The sequence below is a fragment of the Dromiciops gliroides genome, chromosome 1 (genome assembly GCF_019393635.1).
Source record: "Dromiciops gliroides isolate mDroGli1 chromosome 1, mDroGli1.pri, whole genome shotgun sequence".
Lineage (NCBI taxonomy): Eukaryota > Metazoa > Chordata > Mammalia > Microbiotheria > Microbiotheriidae > Dromiciops > Dromiciops gliroides.
Window position 1 is genome coordinate 749863159 of NC_057861.1, and position 22662 is coordinate 749885820.

General features: G+C 44.3%; 1 protein-coding gene across 6 annotated transcripts in view; it reads left to right on the top strand.

Moving 5' to 3' along the window:
* The window catches only part of ARHGEF3 (Rho guanine nucleotide exchange factor 3), a 305070-nt gene extending 300623 nt beyond the window's left edge, over window positions 1–4447 (top strand). For all 6 annotated transcript variants that reach the window (XM_043975605.1, XM_043975606.1, XM_043975608.1 and 3 more), the window contains one exon: window positions 2443–4447. In XM_043975605.1, the coding sequence (XP_043831540.1) occupies window positions 2443–2783 (341 nt within the window). In that variant the 3' untranslated portion in view covers window positions 2784–4447. The remainder of the gene's footprint in view (window positions 1–2442) is intronic.
* Window positions 4448–22662: the final 18215 nt, after the last annotated feature.

Sequence of the window (22662 nt, forward strand, 5' to 3'; positions counted from 1 at the left end):
TTGCCCAGGGTCACACAGCTAGTAAGTGTCAAGGGTCTGAGGCCGGATTTGAACTCAGGTCCTCCTGACTCCAGGGCCAGTGCTCTATCCACTGTGCTACCTAGATGCCCCAGTTGTTGTTGTTTTAATGCTTCTAATAGTTGCTAGCCTTGATAGAGTGCTTTAAGGTTCAGGTAGTAAAATGTCTGAAGAAGGAATTGAACTCAGCTCTTGCCGACTCCCAGGCCCAGCGCTCTATCAACTGAGCCACGTCCCAGCCCTTAGATTCTGTCATATTAACTCCGGCTTGCTTTATTTATTTATTTATTTTCAGGGCACTGGGGGTTAAGTGACTTGCCCAGGGTCACACAGCTAGTAAGTGTCAAGGCCGGATTTGAACTCAGGTACTCCTGAATCCAGGGCCCATGCTTTATCCACTGCACCACCTAGCTGCCCCATCTGGCTTGCTTTAGAAAGAGGTATGGCCAACCATTTCATGTCCTTGACTATATCAGTGACCTGAGGAGACACAGAAATAGATCATTTCCCAGAAATTTCTGTCAAATCCCTTCAGAATCAGAGAACTTGAGAGCTGGAAGAGACTTCGTTGGAGCCCCTTTAATTAGATTGTGGCAGGGACTGCGTTTTTGATTTTCTTTGTATCCCTAGCACTTAGCACATAGTAAGTGCTTAATAAATATTGATTGATTGAATAATCCAGTGCTTCCTAAAAGAATCCCCTCTATAACATACCTACCTACCTTAAAAGGCAGCTATTGACTCCCCTAGTCGTCTCCCCTCCAAGTTAAACATTCCCAGGTCCCTGAGGCATGCCAGGCCCTTCACTCACCATCTTGGTTTCCGGAACACTGTCCAGCTTATTAGTGTCCTCCTTAAACTGGAGCGCTCAGAACAGAACCCAGCCCTCCAGGTGTGGTCTGACTAGGGAAGAGTACAGAGGAACCCTCACCAGCTTATTCCCCAAAGTTGAACCTCTCTTAGCATAGCCTGAGATAGTCTTAGCTTTTTCTGGCTGCCCCACCACACTGCAGATATATCCTGAGCTTATAGTCCCCAGTAAGCCTTGGGTAGATTTTCCAGAAAGACTGTTGTCTAACCATGCCTCCTCTTATTTGGTATGTGTGAAATTGATTTTTTGAGCCCTAGGGGAACACTTTATACTTATCCGTATTAAGTCTCTTCTTCTTGGATTTGGCCCAGTGTCCTAGTCAGTCAATATCTTTTGGAATCCTGGTTCTGCCCTCCAGGATGTTAGCTATCCCTCCCAGCGTAGTTCCTCCTGCAGATTTGATGGTCACTCACCCCGCCCCCTACCTTGCACAAGGTGACTCTGTTTCTCCCTGGCACTTTGCATAAAGACCTTGCTCTCAATGATAGTCAATAATCAGAATTAAGGATGAGTGTCACACACAAGGCAATGGAAAGAAGCACAGGGAAGGTGTGAGCAGGCTACAACACATAATCACTGAAGAACTCTGGAGAATCCCAGGAGTGAAAAAGCTTATTGAGGAATTATATCACGCGAAGACAAAGAACGTGGATTTACCAGGTGGCAAGGACGGAGGATAATCAGTGGGAAGTCCACTGGTATACTTGTGAAGTTGGCACTGATAAGGGGGAATTTCCTTACTGGTAGCTCCCAGCGCCAATGAAAGCCAAAAAATGCCAGAAAACAAAGTATGTTAACGAAATCACTTTGAGCTCCTGGTGTAGCATGCTTATAGAGCAGCTCTGATGCCGGAATTACAGGAGGTTTTAAGGGATGAGGGTTTGAATTTCAAACCCCAAATTTAATCCATAGGAAATAGTGTTCATTAGAAGCATCCTTCTCATCCTTCACGTGTTCAAAGTCATTGTTGTTCATTGTTCTTCATCACCCTGTGAGGGAGGGAGGCATCATGGGGTGGTGGAAGGATCACTGGAGCCCTGAGTTGTAGTTCAGGCTTTGCACTATCCATGAGCTTTGACAAGTCACATCACTTCCCTGGACCTCAGTTTCTTCCCCTATAAAGTGAGAGGGGGGCAGCTAGGTGGCGCAGTGGATAGAGCACCGGCCCTGGAGTCAGGAGGACCTGAGTTCAAATCCGGCCTCAGACACTTAACATTTAACTAGCTATGTGACCCTGGGCAAGTCACTTAACCCCAACTGCCTCACCAAAAAAAAAGAATGTAAAGTGAGAGGGTTGGACCAGGTTGAGGTCCCTTCTAGCTCCATCATTCTGTTGTTCAAGGTCGAAATTAAGATCCCCACAGGTGGCTTTGTTTTGCAGACAGGAAAAGTGAGACATTCTGTGACTTGCCCAGGTTAATATAGAAAAACCTTCTCCTTATTTTCCCTCTCCTTCGGCCTCTGGGCCAACATTCGCCCTTAGAGATGGGGATTTGTTTTTTCACTGCCTGGAGACCCATCCAGATGCTGACACGTTTTCTTTTCCCTTTCAGTTAAAAACTTCTTCCGGGTCAGCTTCAGGAATGGCTCCCAAAGCCAGTCCCACTCCCTGCAGGCCAGCGACACCTTCAATAAGCAGCAGTGGCTTAATTGCATCCGCCAGGCCAAAGAGACAGCAGTGTGTGCCGAGGGCCCCGTCGGGATGCTGGGCCCCCAGGAGCCCACTCCGCTGCCTGCCCCTCTCGGCGGAGATGCCAAGCTGGAGCAAATGGACCAGTCCGGCAGCGAGTCAGACTGTAGCATGGACACAAGCGAGGTCAGCCTCGACTGTGAGCACATGGAGCAGACGGACTCTTGTGGCGGGAACAGCAAACAGATAGAGAGCGATGTTTGACCGGAACCTCTCCGTCCTCTCCCGGCCTGCTCACCTGTACAGTATTTGCATTCCACAGACAGAGCGGTTTTGGAGAAGCACTTTTTGTAGCACCTGCCTGATGGTGTCCAAGGCCCCTGTCTTTGTCCTTTGGCCTCAGTTGCTGTAACTGCCAATCTGTAGGCTGGACCCCAAGCAACATCATTTCCCTAGGAGTGTCAGCCTAGATGAGTGACTTTCACTTGTCCTGCTGGGGAGAGAAGGAATATCAGAGCCACTGATCTTTCTGGAGGGTTCTTCTAGATGCCCAACACAGATGAAAGGGGAGGGGGGCCAACAAGCTTCCCATGTGTCTTAGAATGTCATGATAACATCTGAGAAACGAGGGCAGGACCAGGGAGAGTCAATGGCTTGGATTAACCTCAGGTCAATACCGTGGTCTTGGGCCATAGAAATGACCAGACCACGTCACTGGGGATCCCGGGCAATGAATTTTCCAATGAGTGAATGTAGTGAGCATCGAGTGGGCCTTGTCCTTGGTCCTTTTGTACCCCTAGATGGACACACCAAGACATGGGAATGAAAAACTGAAATAAAAACAAAAAACACAACCCACCAACCTTCAGGATGGTGGTGATGGTTCTGTTTACAAGTACAGGACAGGGAGGAAAGGCTTGGGAGGGCGAATTACTCTTCCTTGACCATCTGGGTGTGAGTTGGGAATGTTGGAATGGAAATCATGGATCCATTTTCCATCTGGGAAACCACCCCCATCCTTCACCTCTGCCTCAGGGCTTGCTCTGCTGTGGCCTCTCACCCTGGGCTGTGACCAGAATCATGTTGGTGTTTGCCAGACCCTGACTCGGTTCATTCTAGAGTGGATTTGAATCAGGTCCCTCACCAACCCATGCAGGCCTATCCCAAAGGCCAGAGACACTTGCCCATCATTGTCGTCATCATTATCATGGATTGGCAGGGCAGGGTTGGGTTGTGAGCTTTAAGTAAGTATGCTAAATACACTGAAATTCTCCCTTAGGGTGTAAATATTAAGGCTGAACTGTGCAAAACTATACCCACACCAGCACTAGGAGTAATAATGCTAAGTTATTGCCAAAAATGGGTGGTTGTTGTTTTTTTGTTTGTTTGTTTGTTTGTTTTTATCTTATGTGTCTTACAAGTTTACAAAAAAGAAAGGGGATAAATATAATGTGTCAGTTACCTTGTACATATCCCATGTGCATTAAAGGAATTTGTGTGACAAGATCATCATTATTGAAAAGAACACCCAAGGTATAAGTACATTATTATTTTAAAAAGAAACGATTTGTGCTCAATTTTCCCCTGTAAAACCTATTTCTGTATTTATAGATTTTAAACAAGGTAAATTTTTTTTCTATTACAAGTTTATTTAAAAGTGGTTTGTTTCTCGAGGGGAGCAATGTGTTGAGTAACAGCCTACCAGTGATAAAAGTAAGGCGGGAAGAAAAAGACTCTTGAGAAGGGAACCATCTTTTGAGGAGACCCTGGGCCCTGGGCTGGCTAAGGTGTTGGGAAAAGAAGCGGCTCCAGCTTGGCCCCAGGAACAGAAAGTCACTGAAGGCTCCAATGGAGAAGGTTTTTGTGTAAAGGCCTTAAACTTTTCTGGAAGCATTTCAAATAAATTACATTAAATGGTCCTGTGGTTTATTCATGAGGTGTTCTTGTTTACTCCACGGGCACAGACGTAAATCCTAACCAAGTGGGCCAGGGCAGGGTTGGGAAACCTGTTGGGGAGTCTGTGCTTGGCTCTCCCAGAATTCCAGCCTCAGAGCCAGGGTCAAGTGTCACCTCTGACACCTTGGCTATGTGACTTGGGTCTTATTGTCTTATTACCCCAGACAACTCTCTGTCACCAACAGAGCAGGATTCAACCTGAACTGAAAGAGAGAATTCCTCACCAGAGAGGACCTTTCACAGATGAAAACAAAGATTTGGACCAAAAAGCAATTCCATGTCAATAACTCCGGTGGGGATCAGTTAAGTGACTTACTAGGATCCTTGGGAAATTTTGTTTTGAAATTCTTAGTCCAGTAAAATTGTTACATGTTTATCAAATCAGTTTTTAGCAATATACAACAGGCTATCAAAGGAAATGTCATTCCTAATGGAATTATGATAATTATATGATTAATGTAATAGTGTAAAAAGTGTGGTACAATGGAAAGAGCAAACTCTCTAGGGTCAAAGGACCTAGATTCAAATTCCATCTCTGATGCTTACTATCTGTGTGACCCTGGGCAAGTCACTTAACATACCTGGGCCTCAGTTAGCATTTATAGAGGGCCGGGCCTGGAATCAGGAAGATTCCTCTTCCTGAGTTCAAATCTGGCCCAAGACACACACTAGCTGTGTGACCCTGGGCAAGTCACTTCACCCCCTTTGCCTCAGTCTATAAAATGAGCTGCAGAAGGAAATGGCCAACCCCTCCAATGTCTTTGCCAAGAAAACCCCAAATGGTGTCATGAAGAGTTGGACGTGACTGAAAACAACAAAGTGCCTTAGGAGCATCTCATTTAATCCTCATAACATCCCTGGGAGGTAGGAAGTGACTTGCCCAGGGTCACCCAGCTAGGTAGTCTCTGAGGCTGAATTTGAACTCTAGTCTTCCTGACTCCAGGCTCAACAAAGCTCTGTCCTTTGGGCCACCCAGCTGCCTCTAGCTTCCTTATCCCTAAAATAAGGGAGTTGGACTAGCTGGCCCCTGAGGTCCCTTCGAGTTTTATTTCCATGGTCCTGTATGTGAAACTTGATGCCCTCCTCCAATTATCTTGACCTTTTAGGGAAGATGGATAGGTCAGAGAAGTAGATGTTACCTTCAAATTCCCTTACTTGGCTGTCATCCACTATGCTCAAGGCTTCTTGTTAAGACCATGCAGGGTCTGTGTTTGCTCTGCTTGGAGTGGGAGGGCATTACCTGCCTGCCTCAGGAGGTGGGTTAGTGCTGGACCTTGTCCTCCTCTCATCAGATCCTGTCCCTCAGACGGAGAAGTGGTCCATGCATAGAGTAGGGAGGGAAGGGTGGTGAGGCTAAAAAAGAATTGCATTATTCTGATTGGAGTACAGAGTATTCTCAGAACAGCCAAAAGTTTCCTGCATGAAGTGGTAATTAGTACTAAGGGATATTTACGTCCCTTGCAAAACACCTAACTGCGTTATTTCATGGGAGGGGGTCATTGCTAACCACACCTGAAAACACGGGTACTCACAGGTATTGTGGGTATTACACAACGGCCCAGAGTCAGGAAGACTTGAGTTCAAATCCTGCCACTAGATATGTGACCCCCGCCCTGGACAAGTCGCTTGCCTTCTTGTTTGCCTCAGTTTCCTCGTCCATAAAATTGGGAGAGAAACAGCATCTACTTTGACAGGTTGTTGCGAGGATCAAATGAGATAACATGTAAAATGCTTTGCAAACCGTAAAGACTTACGTAAATGCTAGTTGTTATGTCATTGTCACATAGCTAATAAATGTCTGTGAAATTTGAACCCAGGTCTTTCTGATTCCCAAGTCTACAGCTCTGTCTAATTACACCCTCTATGTATAGAAATAAGCCAAAGCTAAGATTATTTTTAGATTATCTGCCATTCTGAGGGTAAATACTTTGTAGTAAAACTGAAAATGTTAAGAAATAACATTTCTCTGACCTAAAAACGATCCTTTCTAGGTTAGGTAGAAGGACAAAAACCTTTCTTTAAGGACCTGGAATAATGGTGATAACAAAACAAAAAAATATTCTTGTTTAGATCTTGTCTTTTCTACCCCCTAGATGATTGAGCTAATTCTCCATCTTTGCCAGGAGAAAGGATGAGCTATGGGTAGAAGGGAGGAGGTCCTTTGGTTTACTCCTGGAGAACAGTGGAGGGCAGTGGCCAATTAAGAAACCCAGTAGTGACTATTGTTTTGGAATGTTAACCCCAAACTCTTCACAGATTATGACCTCCTTCCATACCCTGCAATACACAGGGGTAGGAGGTGAGCCAGGAAAGGTTAGAGGAAGAAACGATGAGAAGCCGTTGCTTTAAAAGAGGCTGCATGTATAGCACCCAGAGCCCCACCCCACCCAAAGGACCTCAGCTTCTCCGAAGCGGTTCAAAAACCCCCATCCTTGGTTTTGTTTTACTGGCTAGCCAGGAGATACACTTAGTTCAAAGCAAATACATTGAATGAAACAGCATAGTAACCAAAGTAGAGACAAGACATTTCTCCCCAGGGGCAGCTAGATGGCGCAGTGGTTAAAGCACCGGCCCTGGATTCAGGAGTACCTGAGTTCAAATTCGGACTCAGACACTTGACACTTACTAGCTGTGTGACCCTGGGCAAGTCACTTAACCCCCATTGCCTGCAAAAAAAAAAAAGACATTTCTCCCCAAAGACTTTGAGCTCACTCTCTCCATACCTTCAGTGAGAAGAGTCCATGCACATATGTATACACACACACACACACACACACACACACACACACACACACACACACGGAGAACACTCTACCAAAAAGCACTTAGTGATGAGTAATTCACACCTTCAAGGCCACAGAGCTCCTAATGCTTCTGGTGAAGTCCTTGCATTACCTTCTTGGGGGCCGGCAGCCCACTGAGCATCAGGCAATCTTTAGTTATGTAGATTCTATCTCTTTACCCTATCTCCCATACACTAGTCAGCTTCTCCCCAGGACAGGAAGGCTCCAGCCAATGACTATGAAATGCTTCTCTTTAGCCAGACTAGTCACAAAGGGGACAGAGTCCTTTCTCTGCTATCTCATTTGGGTTCCTCTTTTCAACTCTCTAACTTATGTCCAGAAACTAGCTTTATTTCTTAGTTACTGTTGTATGTTCCTGGGTGGGGTGAGGGTTACCATGAGTCCACTTCCTCAAATGGAAGAAGGGCTAATGAAATTGTAATAAGGAAATTGCTTTCAACCTGTTCCCATCATGATCCTGTGTTCTGGACAAATGAGAAGAGCTGGACTCACTGGAGAAGACGGAAAAGGCTAATGACTTTTCTTGCTCCTCCCCCAACAATATGTTCTCTCTACATCTGAGATTGCGTTTTGGTTTTCTGGACCATGGTTTAAAATAAAGAAGTGATAGGCTCTTGACCAGGGAAGGAATACCTGCTACAATCTAGATCCCCCTGTTCCTCCAAGATAATCACATGCTTATCTCCCCTTCATGAAGTCTATATTCTGGCCAAATTGGCCCACTTGCTGTATACAGTGTTGCCCTGGAGACGATGTTCCACCTTCCACTCTTGAGCTTTCTGGGAAGTTGAACCCCATGCCTGAGTACTCTCCTTCCTCCTTGAGATAATGGAGGGCAAAACTAATTTAAAGAAAGTTTGGCAAGAAACTACATAAGTAGTAGGCATTTTGAACACTGGTTCTTCAGTAGACAAAAAGAGCATCCTAAGGGTATTTAGGGATACAAATGGAAAAAAAAGAACAACAACTAATGGAAAAAAATGGAAAAAATCTCTGCAATGATTTTTATAATATTGGGGCTTTTTTTTAGCCTTTGAGGTAAGTGGAGCCACAACACTTGAACTTAAATATCACAGGCTCAGATGTGCTTATGTGGGAGTTAAATGTATCTTGAGTAAGAACAAAGGCTAAAAAAGCTTCTTGGTTTTCTCCTTCAGTATTTTAGCTTTGCCTCCCAAATTTGTGTCATCTGCAGTTTTGATAAGCATGGCATATAAGCCTTTATTCTGGTCCTAGTGATTTGGTATAAAAGTTTACAGGATCTAAAATGGATAATTTTGGTTACATAAAATTGAAATGTTTTTATGTAAATACAACCAATGCAGCTAAAATGAAAAGAAAAGCCAGAAACTGGAGGAAAAAAAATCCTTGCAGGGGCAGCTAGATGGCGCAGTGGTTAAAAGTGCTGGCCCTGGATTCAGGAGGACCTGAGTTCAAATCCAGCCTCAGACACTTAACACTTACTAGCTGTGTGACCCTGGGCAAAGTCACTTAACCCCCATTGCCCCGCAAAAACAAAAAAACAAAAAATCCTTGCAGCGTTTGTTTGATAAAGATCTTGTTTCTAAAATATTTAGGGAGCTGAGTCACATTTACAAGAATCAAAACCATTCCCCAATTAATAAATGGTCAAAGGATATGACAGACAATTTTCAAAGGAAGAAATCGACACTATCAACAGCCATATTTTAAAATGCTCTAAATCACTAATAACTGGAGAAATGCACATGAAAACAACTCTGAGGTAGTGCCTCACCTCCATCAGGTTGGCTAAGATGACAAGAAAGGAAAATGGTAAATGCTAGAGGGCACGTGGGAGGATAGGTACACTAATACATTGCTGGTGGTACTGTGAACTAGTCCAACTATTCTTTTTTTTTTCTTTCTTTTTTTTTTTTTTTAGTGAGGCAATTGGGGTTAAGTGACTTGCCCAGGGTCACACAGCTAGTAAGTGTTAAGTGTCTGAGGCCGGATTTGAACTCAGGTACTCCTGACTCCAGGGCCGGTGCTCTATCCACTGCGCCACCTAGCTGCCCCAAGTCCAACTATTCTTGAAAGCCATTTGGAGCTTTTCCCAAAGGGATATAAAATGATGACCTATAAACCTTTGACCCAGAGATGCCACTATGAAATCTATACTCCCCAAAGAAAAAGGGAAAGGGCCCATATGCACACGCGCACACACACACAATTCATAACAGCTCTTTTTTGTGGTAGACAAAGAATTAGAAAATGAGGTGATGTTCAATTGGGGAACAGGCATGTGAATGTGATGGAATATAATTTTGCTATAAGAAGTGATTAAGGGGATAATTTCAGAGAAATATGGGAAGATGTATATGAACATATAAATAGCACGAAGTGAACACAACTAGAACAATTTATACAGTTAAAGAAATATTGTAAAAATAATCAACTTTAAAAGACTTGGAAACTCTGATCAACACGATAAGCCACCATGATTCCAAAGGACTTGATAAAGCATGCTGCCCACCTCCAAATAGAGAACTGATAGACTCGGAGGGTAGATTGAAGCATATTTTCTTCTATTTCTTTCTTTTTTCTTTTCTTTTCTTTTGTCCTTTCTTTCTTTCTTTCTGTGTGGCAAAGCTTGTTTATTAAGCTGGCAGGGCAGAGGGAATAGGGAGAGGGGATAGAAATGGCAGTGATACTATTCTAAAAACAAAACTATCTGACTTTAATTTTGGTTTGTTGGGATCTTTCTTTTTTCTTGCATTTTTTGAACATGCCTAATGCAGAATTTTTTTTTCTGTTTTTCTTTTCTTTCTTTCTTTCTTTCTTTCTTTCTTTCTTTCTTTCTTTCTTTCTTTCTTTCTTTCTTTCTTTCTTTCTTTCTTTCTTTCTTTTTTGGGCAGGGCAATGAGAGTTAAGTGACTTGCCCAGAGTCACACAGCTAGTAAGTGTTAAGTGTCTGAGGCTGGATTTGAACCCAGGTCCTCCTGAATCCAGGACTGGTGCTTTATCCATGGCTCCACTGTAACGATTGGAATGACGCCACCTGCTGGAGACTTACTGTAGAAAAACTCCGCCATGAGGTGAAGGTCTCTGAGGGCAAGACCATGCATCTTTTCTTTGGCATCAGGAAGTGACCTTTGCTTGTGGGAGGAGGAAGGGGGAGCCTGGCGCTCTGACTCGCCCTCTTTCCTGTGGACTCTGGCGGAGAAGGGAGCTAGAAACGCACTCTCCCTTTAATAGATAGATGAATGTAGGCCTTTCTCTCTCTCTTTACCAAATTCTCACTCTCCTTAATAAATGCTTAAAAGTCTAACTCTTGCTAACGCTTATAATTTATTGGTGACCACTCATTAGATATTTTAGACAGACTAGCTAAAATTTTAGCTCCTAACACCACTTAGCTGCCCCTGAAATTTATTTTTTTAATCATAAAGGTACTTTATTATTTTCCAGTTACATGTAAAGATAGTTTTCAACATTTATTTTTATAAGATTTTTAGTTCCAAATTTTTCTCCCTCCCTTTCTTCCCTCCTCCCCAAGACAGCAAACAATCTGATATAAGTTATATATGTACAATCACATTAAACATATTTCTGCATTAGTCATGTTGTGAAAGAAGAATCAGAATACAAAGGAAAAACCTCAAAAAAGAAACAAACAAACAAAAAAACCCCAGTAGAAACAGTATGGTTCAATCTGCATCCTGATTCCATAGTTCTTTTTTTCTGGATGTGGAGAGAATTTTCCATCATGAGTCTTTTGGAATTATCTTGAATCATTGTATTACTGAGAAAAGCCAAGTCTATCACAGTTGATCATCACACAATGTCATTGTTACTGTGTACAAAGTTCTCCTGGTTCTGCTCATTTTTATTTTGCATGTCGACATATATTTGTAACGTATTTTATTTTTCTTGCTTTCTCAATGACTGAGAGAGGGGGAGAAAAGGAGAGAATTTGGAACTGAAAATGAATTAAAATTGAACTTTTAAAAAGTATAAGTTGCTTGGTGAGTACTCTGTGTACCCTTATTGGTCCAACCTTCCAAGCTATGTAAGAATCCACTGTACATCCCTGACCAAGTGTTCACCATCCTCACCAGTCTCTTCAAACTCCTCATCTGAATAATTTCTCTTTGTGTCATTCATGAGAACTTCCCCATCCTTCCTGGGCTGTCTTCTCGTATAGAATTTTAGACCATGATATCTTCCCTCTCCTTTCTCTGAACTCACTGAAATGGAAGCTCCCAAAATCTAAGCTGAAAATAAGGAGGAGCGGGCAGCTAGGTGGAGCAGTGGATAAAGCACAGGCCCTGGATTCAGGAGGACCTGAGTTCAAATCCAGCCTCAGACACTTGACACTTACTAGCTGTGTGACCCTGGGCAAGTCACTAACCCTCATTGCCCCGCAAAAAAAAAAAAAAAGAAAAAGAAAGAAAGAAAAAAAGAAAGAAAATAAGGAGGAGGTAAATTAGATTCTAGAACTAATAGACTGGTGAGCTTGACATCTGTCCTCGGTAAGATTCCAGAACAGACTATTAGATAAATGGTTTGTGAACACGTAGGAGGGAGGAACTGATCACTAAGAACTATCTTGGGTTCACTGAGAACAAATCATGCCAAATGAACAAAACGTCCCTTTTTGACAAGCTTATGTGACTGGCAGATGAAGGGAATCTTGCAGACGCAGGACATGTGGATCCATGGTATTTTTGTGAACCCATGAAGAATTGTTATTGAGTCATTTTCAATTCTGATTCTTCCTGACCCCATCTGGGGTTTTCTTGGCAGAAATACTGGAGTGCTTTGCCGTTTCCTTCTCCAGCTCATTTTATAGATGAGGAAACTGAGGCACACAGGGTGAAGTGACTTGCCCAAGGTCAAACAGCTACTAAGTATCTGAGGACAGATTTGAAAAATGAATCTTCCCCCGTCCAGGCCCAGTGCTCTGTGCACTGTGGCGCCACCTCGCAGCCCAAATGAATAATTATGATGGATAAAAGCTACCTGGTTAAAGACCTCGATGAAATGCATGACAACATGCCACAGGACTCTATCCATGGCCCCCTCCTCTTGAATATTTTGCGGATTACTTGGATAAAGAAATAGGATGAATAATTGTCCGATTTCTGGTGGCACAAAGCTGGGAGGGTGAGCCAGCACATCAGACAACAGAAGAATATAAATAGCTTGTGCCGGCTAAGCCATTTAAGGTTTCCAAAGCATTTTATTGTCTCCCCCATTAGACTGTGAGCTCCTTGAGAACAGGGATCGTCTTTGGCCTTTCTTGGTATCTCCAGCATTGAGCACAGTTCTTGGCACATAGGAGACACTGACTGAATTATCTCACTTGCTCCTCATAATGACTTTAAGAAATAAGTATTATAGGCCTTCTAGATGACACTTAGAGTTGGGAAGACCCGAGTTCAAGTTCAGCATCAAATACTAGCCATGTGACCCTGGGCAAGTCACTTTAACCTCTGTTTCCTTATCTATAAAAAGGGATTCACAACATTACCTGCCTCCCAGGGATATTGATCAAATAATATAATATTTGTAAAGTATTTAGCACAGTGCTGGGCACATAGTGGGCACTTAATAAATGCTTCCTTGGGGGTGGCTAGGTGGCACAGTGGATAAAGCACCGGCCCTGAATTCAGGAGGACCTGAGTTCAAATCTGGCCTCAGACACTTGACACTTACTGGCTGTGTGACCCTGGGCAAGTCACTTAACCCCCATTGCCCCGCAAAAAAAAATAATAATAATAAAATAAAAATAAATGCTTCCTTTCCTTTTCCCCTTTCCATTTTAATGCCAAGGAAATAGAGGCTTAGAAAGATTAAATGACCAACCCAGGGTCACAGGTTATCAATAGCCCAAAAGATGTTGAGAATCTGGAGTGATGGGCCAAATCTAATAATCAAAAAATTAAGAGGAATAAGTGTGAAGTCCTGCATTAGCTGATCAAGAGAAAAACAAGATCAACCACATGAGCACAGGATGTGGAAGACATGACTAGACAAGTTGACTTAGGGATTTCAATGGACTACAAGAAGCTCAGCGAGTCAGCAGAGGGACATAACTACCGAAGTTCGAGCCACCTTGTTGTTTGTTGTTCAGACCTTTCAATCCTGTCCAAATCTTCGTGACCTCACTTGGGGTTTTCTTGGCAAAGATACTGGAGTGGTTGGCCATTTCCTTCTCCAGCTCATTTTACAGGTGAGGAAACTGAGGCACATAGGGTTAAGCGACTAGCCCAGGGTCACACAGTTAAGTATCTGAGGCCAGATTTGAACTCAAGTCTTTCTGACTCCCGGGCAGGCATTCTATCTTCTGTACCACCCAGCTCTCCCCCATGCCATCTCAGCCTATGTGAAAAAAGGCATTGTGTCCTGAACAAGGTAAGTGCTCTCTTACTCTGTACTACTCTGACCATATCTGTGGGACCCCATTCCCTTCCACGTAGTGTACTTGAAGAGAGACGTTGACTAAATGAAGTTTGTCCAAAGGAGGGAAAATGGGATAAGCATAACATATTTTTGATCGTTGTTTTTGTTTTTGTGTCTGAACAACAATGAGGGTTAAGTGACTTGCCCAAGGTCACACAGCAAGTAAGTGTCAAGTGTCTGAGGCCGGATTTGAACTCAGGTCCTCCTGAATCCAGAGCCGGTGCTTTATCCACTGAGCCACCTAGCTGCCCCCTGGATAAGCATCATATTAAAGAGAAAGGGGGATGCTTAGCCCAAAGAACACAGCTTAGGGACTAGTTCTCTAACTGGAGAGCTGTCACATGATCTGCTTGACCCTAGTGGCACAACAAAGAGCAGTGGGAACCAAATTTGAGCTCAATTTTTAGAACTGGTTCAAAAATGGAATGTTCTTCCCCACGAAGACCACTGACCATGAAGCAGACAAGGCTGGAGAACACCTGTCATTGGGGCTGTGGACAAGGGCAGCCAATCGGTGGAGTGAACTAGTCAGGGAGACCTAAGTTCCAATCCAGCATCAGACACTTAGCTGTGTGACCCTGAGAAAGTCAACTGGGGGCAGCTAGGTGGTGCAGTGGATAAAGCACTGGCCCTGGATTCAGGAGGACCTGAGTTCAAATCCAACCTCAGACACTTGACACTTACTAGCTGTGTGACCCTAGGCAAGTCACTTAACCCCCATAGTCCTGCAAAAGAAAGAAAGAAAGTCAACTAAGCTTTCTCAGTCTCAGTTGCCTCATCTTAAGAAGGGGATCCCTCACTGGGTTCTCGTGAGGCTCAAATGAGAGAACATATGTGCAGCTCGCTCTATATGCCAACTATTATTATACCTTCATGGGATGAGGACACTGGATGGGATGGCCCCGCCGCTTTTACATGGCTATAATACTCCAGCTGGGGTTATACAATAGGAGATGAGCTAGTTCTGCAGGGGCTTGAGCTCTGTAAACACCCAAGGGGGAAATGGGTTTATAGATTCATTTTCCCATCTTCCCCAAACGGAAGCTTAATTAGGCTGCCACAGTGAAGGGAATCACAGCATCACCGTCATGCACGTGTGGGGACAGAACGTGTGCTCCCCCAAAGCCCAGCTGATGATCTTGTGTCCAGCTTCTCTGGGGAGGTCAGAGTTGGGAGCCTTAATGGCCGCTCCTTTTTCCAATGAGGACGTGTTATTAAATACCAAAACCTCCCGCTATGGGTTCTGATGGACTTTAGACATTTAGAGCATGAATGATATTATGTGTGTGTCAATGAGTCAACAGTGGGACATATGTGGCCCAGTGGTTAGAGGGCTGAGCCTGGAGTCAGGAAGACCCGAGTTCAAATTTGAACACTCCCTGACTACTTGACCCCCGTCTGTCTCCGTTTCCTCAGTTGTAAAATGGGGGTGATAATACCGCCTCCCTCCCAGGGCTGCTGTGAAGATCAGTTGAGTTAGGTGAAAAGCACTTAGCACAGTGCCTAGAACTTAATGATTGTTCTCCTTCTCCTTCCTAGAGGCAGGATAACAGACATCCTGCTGGCCTTAGAGTGGAGAAGACCTAAATCGAAATCTGCTGGTCTGGTGGTGCAAGCCCTGGCCTGTAATCCCTGCTACTGCGGAGACGGGCACACTGCTGGGGCTGCGGATTCTGAGCAGCAATGGGCTAATGTCCAGCTGGGTCTGGACCCCTACTGGACCGAGATGGGGAGCCCCGGGGAGGGGTCGCCGCCAGGCTGCCTAAGGAGGGACAAACTGGCTCAGGGTGGAACTGGGCAGGCAGAAGGGCCTCTGTGACTCAGGGTTTGTTGGGCCATGAGTGGTCACAGCACTCCCAGGCCGAGAGGGTGAGGAAGGGCCAGTCACAGACAAACGAATGAAAAGTGAGCAGAACCAGGAGAACACGGTGCGTAATGGAAACAACGGTCAGGGGAGGATACAATTGAAGCACTGCTGTATGAAATAGTAAAATGTGCCTCCTTCCCTTGTTTGCAGAGGTGGAATACTATGCATCTGAACCGGTATGTCCTATTGGTGGATGTGTGTGCTGATTTTCTTTGAAATGCTCTCTCTCTCTCTCTCCCTCTCTCCCTCCCTCCCCCCCCCCCCACTCCTCCTCTCCTCTCTTTTTTTCTTTTATTCTTTGGCAAAAGAGGTAGCTCTTTGAGGGAGAGAGGGAAGGGACATATAGGGAACAGAAAGTCATACAGAAACAAAAAATATAAGTAAAAATATCTTTAAAAATAAAATAACCCACCCTGGCCCCAGAAAACATAAGCTCTCTCTTGATGGAGATGTAGAAGATACGGGTGTGGAGTGTAGCCTAGGTTGTTAGCCTTGGTCGCTTCGTCAGTGGGTCTTGTTTAACTATTTTTCTTTGGTACCAATGAGGTTCAGTCCAGGAAATGACTGGGATAAGTAAAAAAGAAAGGAGTCAATAAACTATTGTGGTGGAGAGAACAATAGTGATTATTTAGAAATATTTTCAGATGGATGGATTAGATAGATAGATAGATAGATAGATAGATAGATAGATAGATAGATAGATAGATAGATAAAGTGGATGGATTATAGAGGGAAGATAGATAGATGGATGGATGGATGGATGGATGGATGGATGGACGGACGGACGGACGGACGGATATATACTTGCACAACTCTCTGTTAAAGAAACCAGGCTTCAGAAATGCTCCAACTCATTCAAGTATTTACATTAGGGATGCCGTATGACACAGCGGAGAGTTCTAGGCTTGGAATCGGAAAGACCTGGGTTCAAGTTGGCCTCACTATGTGACAGTTGGGCAAGTTGCAAATTCCCTCAGACTCAGTTTCTTCATAGCAATATAACATTAGCACCAACCTCTCAGGATTCTTGCGAGGGTCACACGGAGATAGCATATGTAAAGTGCTTTGCAAACCTTAAGGAGCTACATCAAATACTAGCTGGTGGTAGCAGCAGCAGCAATATACTACCACTACTTCTTCATTTTAGGAAGAACACTGTTAAGCTAGGAGCCATGCACATAACTGATTGGGGTCACGAGGATTTTGGGGAGCACTGGATCATGTGACCAGAACATCGGTTGAAGGAACCCAGGCTGTTTGACCCAGGGAAGCAAAGGCTTGGGGGAGGGCCTTCAGCTTAACTGAAAGCTTATATTAGGAACAAATTGTTAGCCTGGTTCTGCATAGCCCCAGAGGGCAGAACAAGGAACCACGGGTGAAAGTTGCCAGGAGGAAGCATTCAGCACCAGTAAAGATTATTCTGAACAATTAGACTTCTCTCAAAGTGAATGGGTTGCCTGAGGGGACAGTAGCTACCCTTCCGGGTGAGATGCCCAGCAAAGGCTAGAGATCCACTATTTGGAATGTTGTAGAGAAGATCCTGGTTTGAGGACCAGTGGGACCAGCTGGCTACCCAGGGCCCTTTCAGCTTGTCGGCTCTAAGAACTGGATCGGTTCCATCCGCACAAAGAGTAAAGATGTGCCCCCCCCAGACCACCTGAAAACATTTCTAGGGACGTGACTGGGGTCTTACAAATAAACAAACAGCCTCGATTCTGATTGACCTTCTGGCTGTAATGAAATGTATTAAGTTTGATTTCAACTTAATTGAGAGCTCTAATGGGTTCGCTGCTAGAAGGGCAGGTTTCCCCAGCCAAGCTTAATTCGATTTAAGGTTGGAAGCAAAATAAGAAAACAAGCATTAAGGAGGAACACCCCATTAGCTTAATGAGCGTGCCATTTGTCGTTAATCAGCAGAGGCAGCGAAAAGCGAGATTGCAGAGAAAGGAGAGTGCGCAGGGTGGAAACTAAGAAGGAAGGACCTCAGCCAGCCAGAAACACTGAATGCAGAAGAAATAAGGTGGCCAAAGAAAACCCGGCAGATTAGAGATCTAGAGGAAAAAGAGAAGGGCAAACAAGGATTTAGAATTTAGTGGGAACCGAGCCAAAATGGAGAGGATGTTGGTGCCCCACATGGGCCGCTATGGCTGCGTGCAAAAGTAAGATGCTTGGGTGAATGTTTGAAAGGTTGGTCTCTTATTAGAAAACAAAATTTGTAACCTTTTAGACCAGAGAACTTACAATCTTTAGGTTAGCCAGTTTTCATGTTTATATTATCTAAGAAACTCAAATACAAACTGAAAATTAAAACCCAATTAGCATTGTTCATTTCCCCCTTTAGGAGAATGAGATACTGCTAAGGAATCAATAACAGAACATTTAAAAAAATTTTATTTATTCATTCATTTGTTTATTCATTTATTTATTCATCTACCTATGTATTTATTCATTTGCTCATTTCATTTTGCAGGGCAATGAGGGTTAAATGACTTGCCCAGAGTCACACAGTAAGTGTCGAGTGTCTGAGGTCAGATCTGAACTCAGGTCCTCCTGAATCCAGGGCCGGTGCTTTAGCCACTGTGCCACCTAGCTGCCCATCGAACATTTTTAATAGAAAGATGGTTTCTAATACAAAAATGGATTCATCTAAAAGTTTCCAGATTAACTCCAATTTTAACAAAAAGGGTCCAGGATAGCATAAATACATTGAGTGATCAATTTCAAAACAGTACATATCGAGGAATTTTGTTTTTGCTGAATAGACCAATGGAGTTGTTTTAATGGAGTCAAGTTGTTTTGTTTTTTAAGGAACTGAGAAAAACAATGACAAACAATTAAAACTGAATGCTGTGGGGGCGGCTAGGTGGTGCACTGGATAAAGCACCAGCCCTGGATTCAGGAGTACCTGAGTTCAAATCCAGCCTCAGACACTTGACACTTACTAGCTGTGTGACCCTGGGCAAGTCACTTAACCCCCATTGCCCTGCAAAAATAAATAAACAAACAAACAAATAAATAAATAAATAAACTGAATGCTGTGAAATCAAAATGAAGAAGAGACATGAATGCACTTCCCTCCCTTCTTTACTGTGTGGGGCGGGGGCGGGAGATTGTGGGTCTGTAACACTATCTAGTAATCATCTATCTATTTCTTTCATCTACCTGTTTATCCATCATCTATCTGTCTCTCATAGATCTAGCTATAATGTTGGCCTTGGTAAATGTTTTAATTTTGTTGAACTTTTAAAAGTTTTTAAAAATTCTTTGGGCTCCTTGGGAAGGGAAAGGAGGGAAATATCTTGAGAAATGTAGGTGATGTAAAAGGAAAGATAAGGATAAAACTTGAAAAAGAAAATCAGAAGAATGAAGAGTTAGGACTATCATGCACTTGGAAGGGACCTCAGGGGGTCAAAGTACAGCTTGCTTGTTCTGCAGATGAGGAGACTGAGACCCCAGAGGGGTTAAATAACTTGCACTAGGCTGCAGGTGCAGGTGGGATTTGAACCCAGATCCTCCGACTCCAAAGCCATAGAAAAATTCTGCACCCTCTTGTTCATTCAATCCACTCTTCCAAGAAGCATTGATTAAGTGGCATTGAGATACAAAGAAAAAACAGAGTCAGTCTCTCACCCCCTGGAGCAAACGTTTTCATTCTCTTCTATTCTGCAGTTTTCCAAGTAGAGAATGTGCTAGGTCTGGTTTTTGTCTGGGTCTCTCATGACCCCTTGTGAGCCCATAGGTCACATGCAACGCCAGAGGAGACAGGTTCTTGGGAAAGGGGGAAAAGGAAGGAGAATCACAGCAGAAGACCCCAAAGGCACCCTTGCAACACGAGCCAGCACACGTGGACAAGCTCAGCCTCAGCCCACATGGAAACAGTCTCCTCTCATTCTAGGATGGACCGGGGCAGGAGGGGCGGGGTGGGGTGCTGCTAGTAGCTGACTCACTACTGCCACCTGCTGACACCGCTGTTGCTCAACATAGGAGGCTCAGGTGTGATTCATTCTTGCTCACCTGGTTGTCTTTTGGCTGGACAAGACCAAACCTGTAGAAGACAAGCTTCCTCAGCTGTTGACATGGTCCTCGCAGAATCTCAGAGCCAGAAGGGACCTCCAAGGGCATCTAGTACAACCCCTACCTGGGTATAATCTTTCCTTCTGTGGCTGTTCGTCTATGTGATGGTAGCCTTTGTGTATTCTTCTAAAGTCTTTTCTTTCTTTTCTTTTCTTTTTTTTAGTGAGGCAATTGGGGTTAAGTGACTTGCCCAGGGTCACACAGCCAGTAAGTGTTAAGTGTCTGAGGCCGGATTTGAACTCAGGTACTCCTGCCTCCAGGGCCAGTGCTTTATCCACTGCGCCACCTAGCTGCCCCAAGTCTTTTCGTTCACGAGCTGAATAGCCCCATCTCTTTCTATCCCCATTCTCTTAGGTCAGTGTCCTCTCGAGAAATACAGTCTGGTATCCCCTTAAGCCAAGCGATCTTCTCCAGACTCCATCCCTGGGCCAATAAAGAGCTTTCTCCTAGCTGCGGCCCTTCTGTTGAGCAGACCTGGGACCAGGAATTTTAAAACTCCAGGCAAATGGACCTGGGACAAGCAGCATGGAGTGAGCTCTCATGGGGTGGGGCAGGGGCAGGGATAGAAAAGGAGGACCCCCAGAAAACTAGCACAAGCCCACTGCTAGAAGCCATATGCATTAGGGTGGGAGAGCATGTACCCCAACCTATGACTGAGCCACAGGCCTGCTTGACCTCACCTCCTTGGAGCTCTGCTATTGGCTATTCCTCAGTTCCTGACCCAACAGACATTCTCCTGGACATTTCCAACCGACCTAACAAGTCAACGAGCATGTAGTAAATGCTCACTGTTTGCCAGAGTGTGTCCCATATGGGGAAGCTTAAAAAAATAAACCTCCGGGGGCAGCTAGATGGCACAGTGGATAGAGCACCGGCCCTGGATTCAGGAGGACCTGAGTTCAAATCCAACCTCAGACACTTAACTCTTCCTAGCTGTGTGACCCTGGGCAAGTCACTTAACCCCAATTGCCTCACACACAACACACACACACACAAAACAAAGGAAAAAAAAATAAACCTCCCCTAGTTGGGGGTGAGGGAGATAGGTGAATGAGGACAATGAGAAGATCACCAGACTTGGTTAGAGTTAGGATCTTGGCTCTGTCACTACTTCTGTGACACTGGGCAAGTCACTTCATTCCCATATTCTAGCTGCTTCTCTAAAAGACGAAGGTTGGACAGGAGTGCCTCTGAAGTCCCTGCCAATGAAATCATTGACGGGTTGAGACCTGTGTTGATAAAGGGAGTTTCTCACACCAAGAGTCCACCCACATGTAAAAAGACCCCCCCCACCTTGGATATTTAATGAAATAGAGGACATTCAGGCATTCCTCATGAAAAGACCAGGGCTGAATAGAAAATCTGACTGTCAAGTACAAGACTCAAGAGAAGCATAAAAAGGTAAACCGGGAAGAGAAAACAAGGGATTCCATGAAGTTAAACTGTTTACTTTCCAGCATGGGAAGGGGATGCTTGTAACTCCCAAGAATGCTCTCATTATTAGGAAGGCATGATTTAAAAAAAGAAAAAAAAAATGACAGACCATTTCAAGCCTAAGCTGTAGCCCCAGCTCTGCCCCCCACACACTTACATTCTCTATGACATTAGAGAAATCGCTCCCCTGCCCCATCTCAGTTTTTTCATGTTTAATATGGGAGGAAGGGTTGGCCCTCCAAGCTCTAATCTGTGTTGTCCTCTGGAAAGTGGTAAATTTAGACTTTATGAACCAGATTGGAATCATGTAAGATTGACGGCCAGACTTGCCCATGTGAGAGGCGTGACAAGGGAGCATGGCAGGCCGCCTTGGGAGGTAGGGGACAGCTCCCCGAAGCTGGAGGCCTTCAGGGCCTCTGACCCCAGTGTTGGAGAGAGGATCCTTGGTGGATTACAGAGATGGATGACCTCTGCCATCCCCTCTAGTGTCTGGGAGTCGGCTGTGAAGCAGAGGAAAATCCAATTTTAAAGGAGAAAGATTAAGCCAGTTCATGGGGTATGGCTGCCCTCTGCTGGGCCTCAGGCACAACACAGTCTCTCCCAAGAAAGCAAAAATGGGGGAGATGACTGAGTGAAATTAGACATTAAAAAAGCCAGAGAAGCCTGAATGGCCCACATTTCAATATTTTATGCACGTGTGTTTGTTTCTTAAATGAGACACCATCTTCTTGGGAGGGACAGTGGGAGGTCTTAGTCTTGGCTCCGACATGTTGTGATTAATCTGCAATTGAGAGAAACCGAGGCACAAAAGTCCAGAGATAATCTATTTATTGGTAAGGCTAGCAATCACCAATAATGATAAAGGTCAAAGGTCCCCTCAATGATCAAACACCCACCCATACAACTAGAGGGTCCTCTTGTACAGTCTCGGTTTATTATATAATGTCACCTAAGACAGTGATTGGTCCATAAGTATACCAACTTGCCAAAGGGGACTTCCAGAACCCCTGGAAACAGGAATGCTGACTTAGTCCCAACCCCAGCCTCCCCTGAACCACAGAAGCCCAGTGCTAGGAAAAACCAACTCGTGAATGGCTGAATCATCCTCCATTCATCTTTATCACTTTCAAGAGACACATTCCTTCAGAGTGAGATGCATAGATTCCTGTAAAATATTACACTGCTCAGAGTTACATACATGGCCTCCTACAAGAATCGTGCCACCAAGGCCAATACAGGACAATTCTAAATCTAGGCCTTTAGAAATTGGTCACAGTGGTTATTGTGGTTACTAATAAAACTCTTACCTAATGATCAATCGATAATCAATTTCACATACACTTCCTAGCTATGCAGACAATAGACAGGCAGGTCACTTAGCTGAAGGAGGTGGGCTAACTAACCTCCTTACACTGGAAAGACTCTGGAATTAACAAATTTGGGTTCAAATCTCAGACCATATTTACTACCTGTGTGATCTCGGGCAAGTCATTTAATAGATACTGAGCCTCAGTTTCTCGATCTGTAAAATGAGGGAGTAAATGGTTATAGAGATGCAAATAATTTTTAAAAGAATATCAAT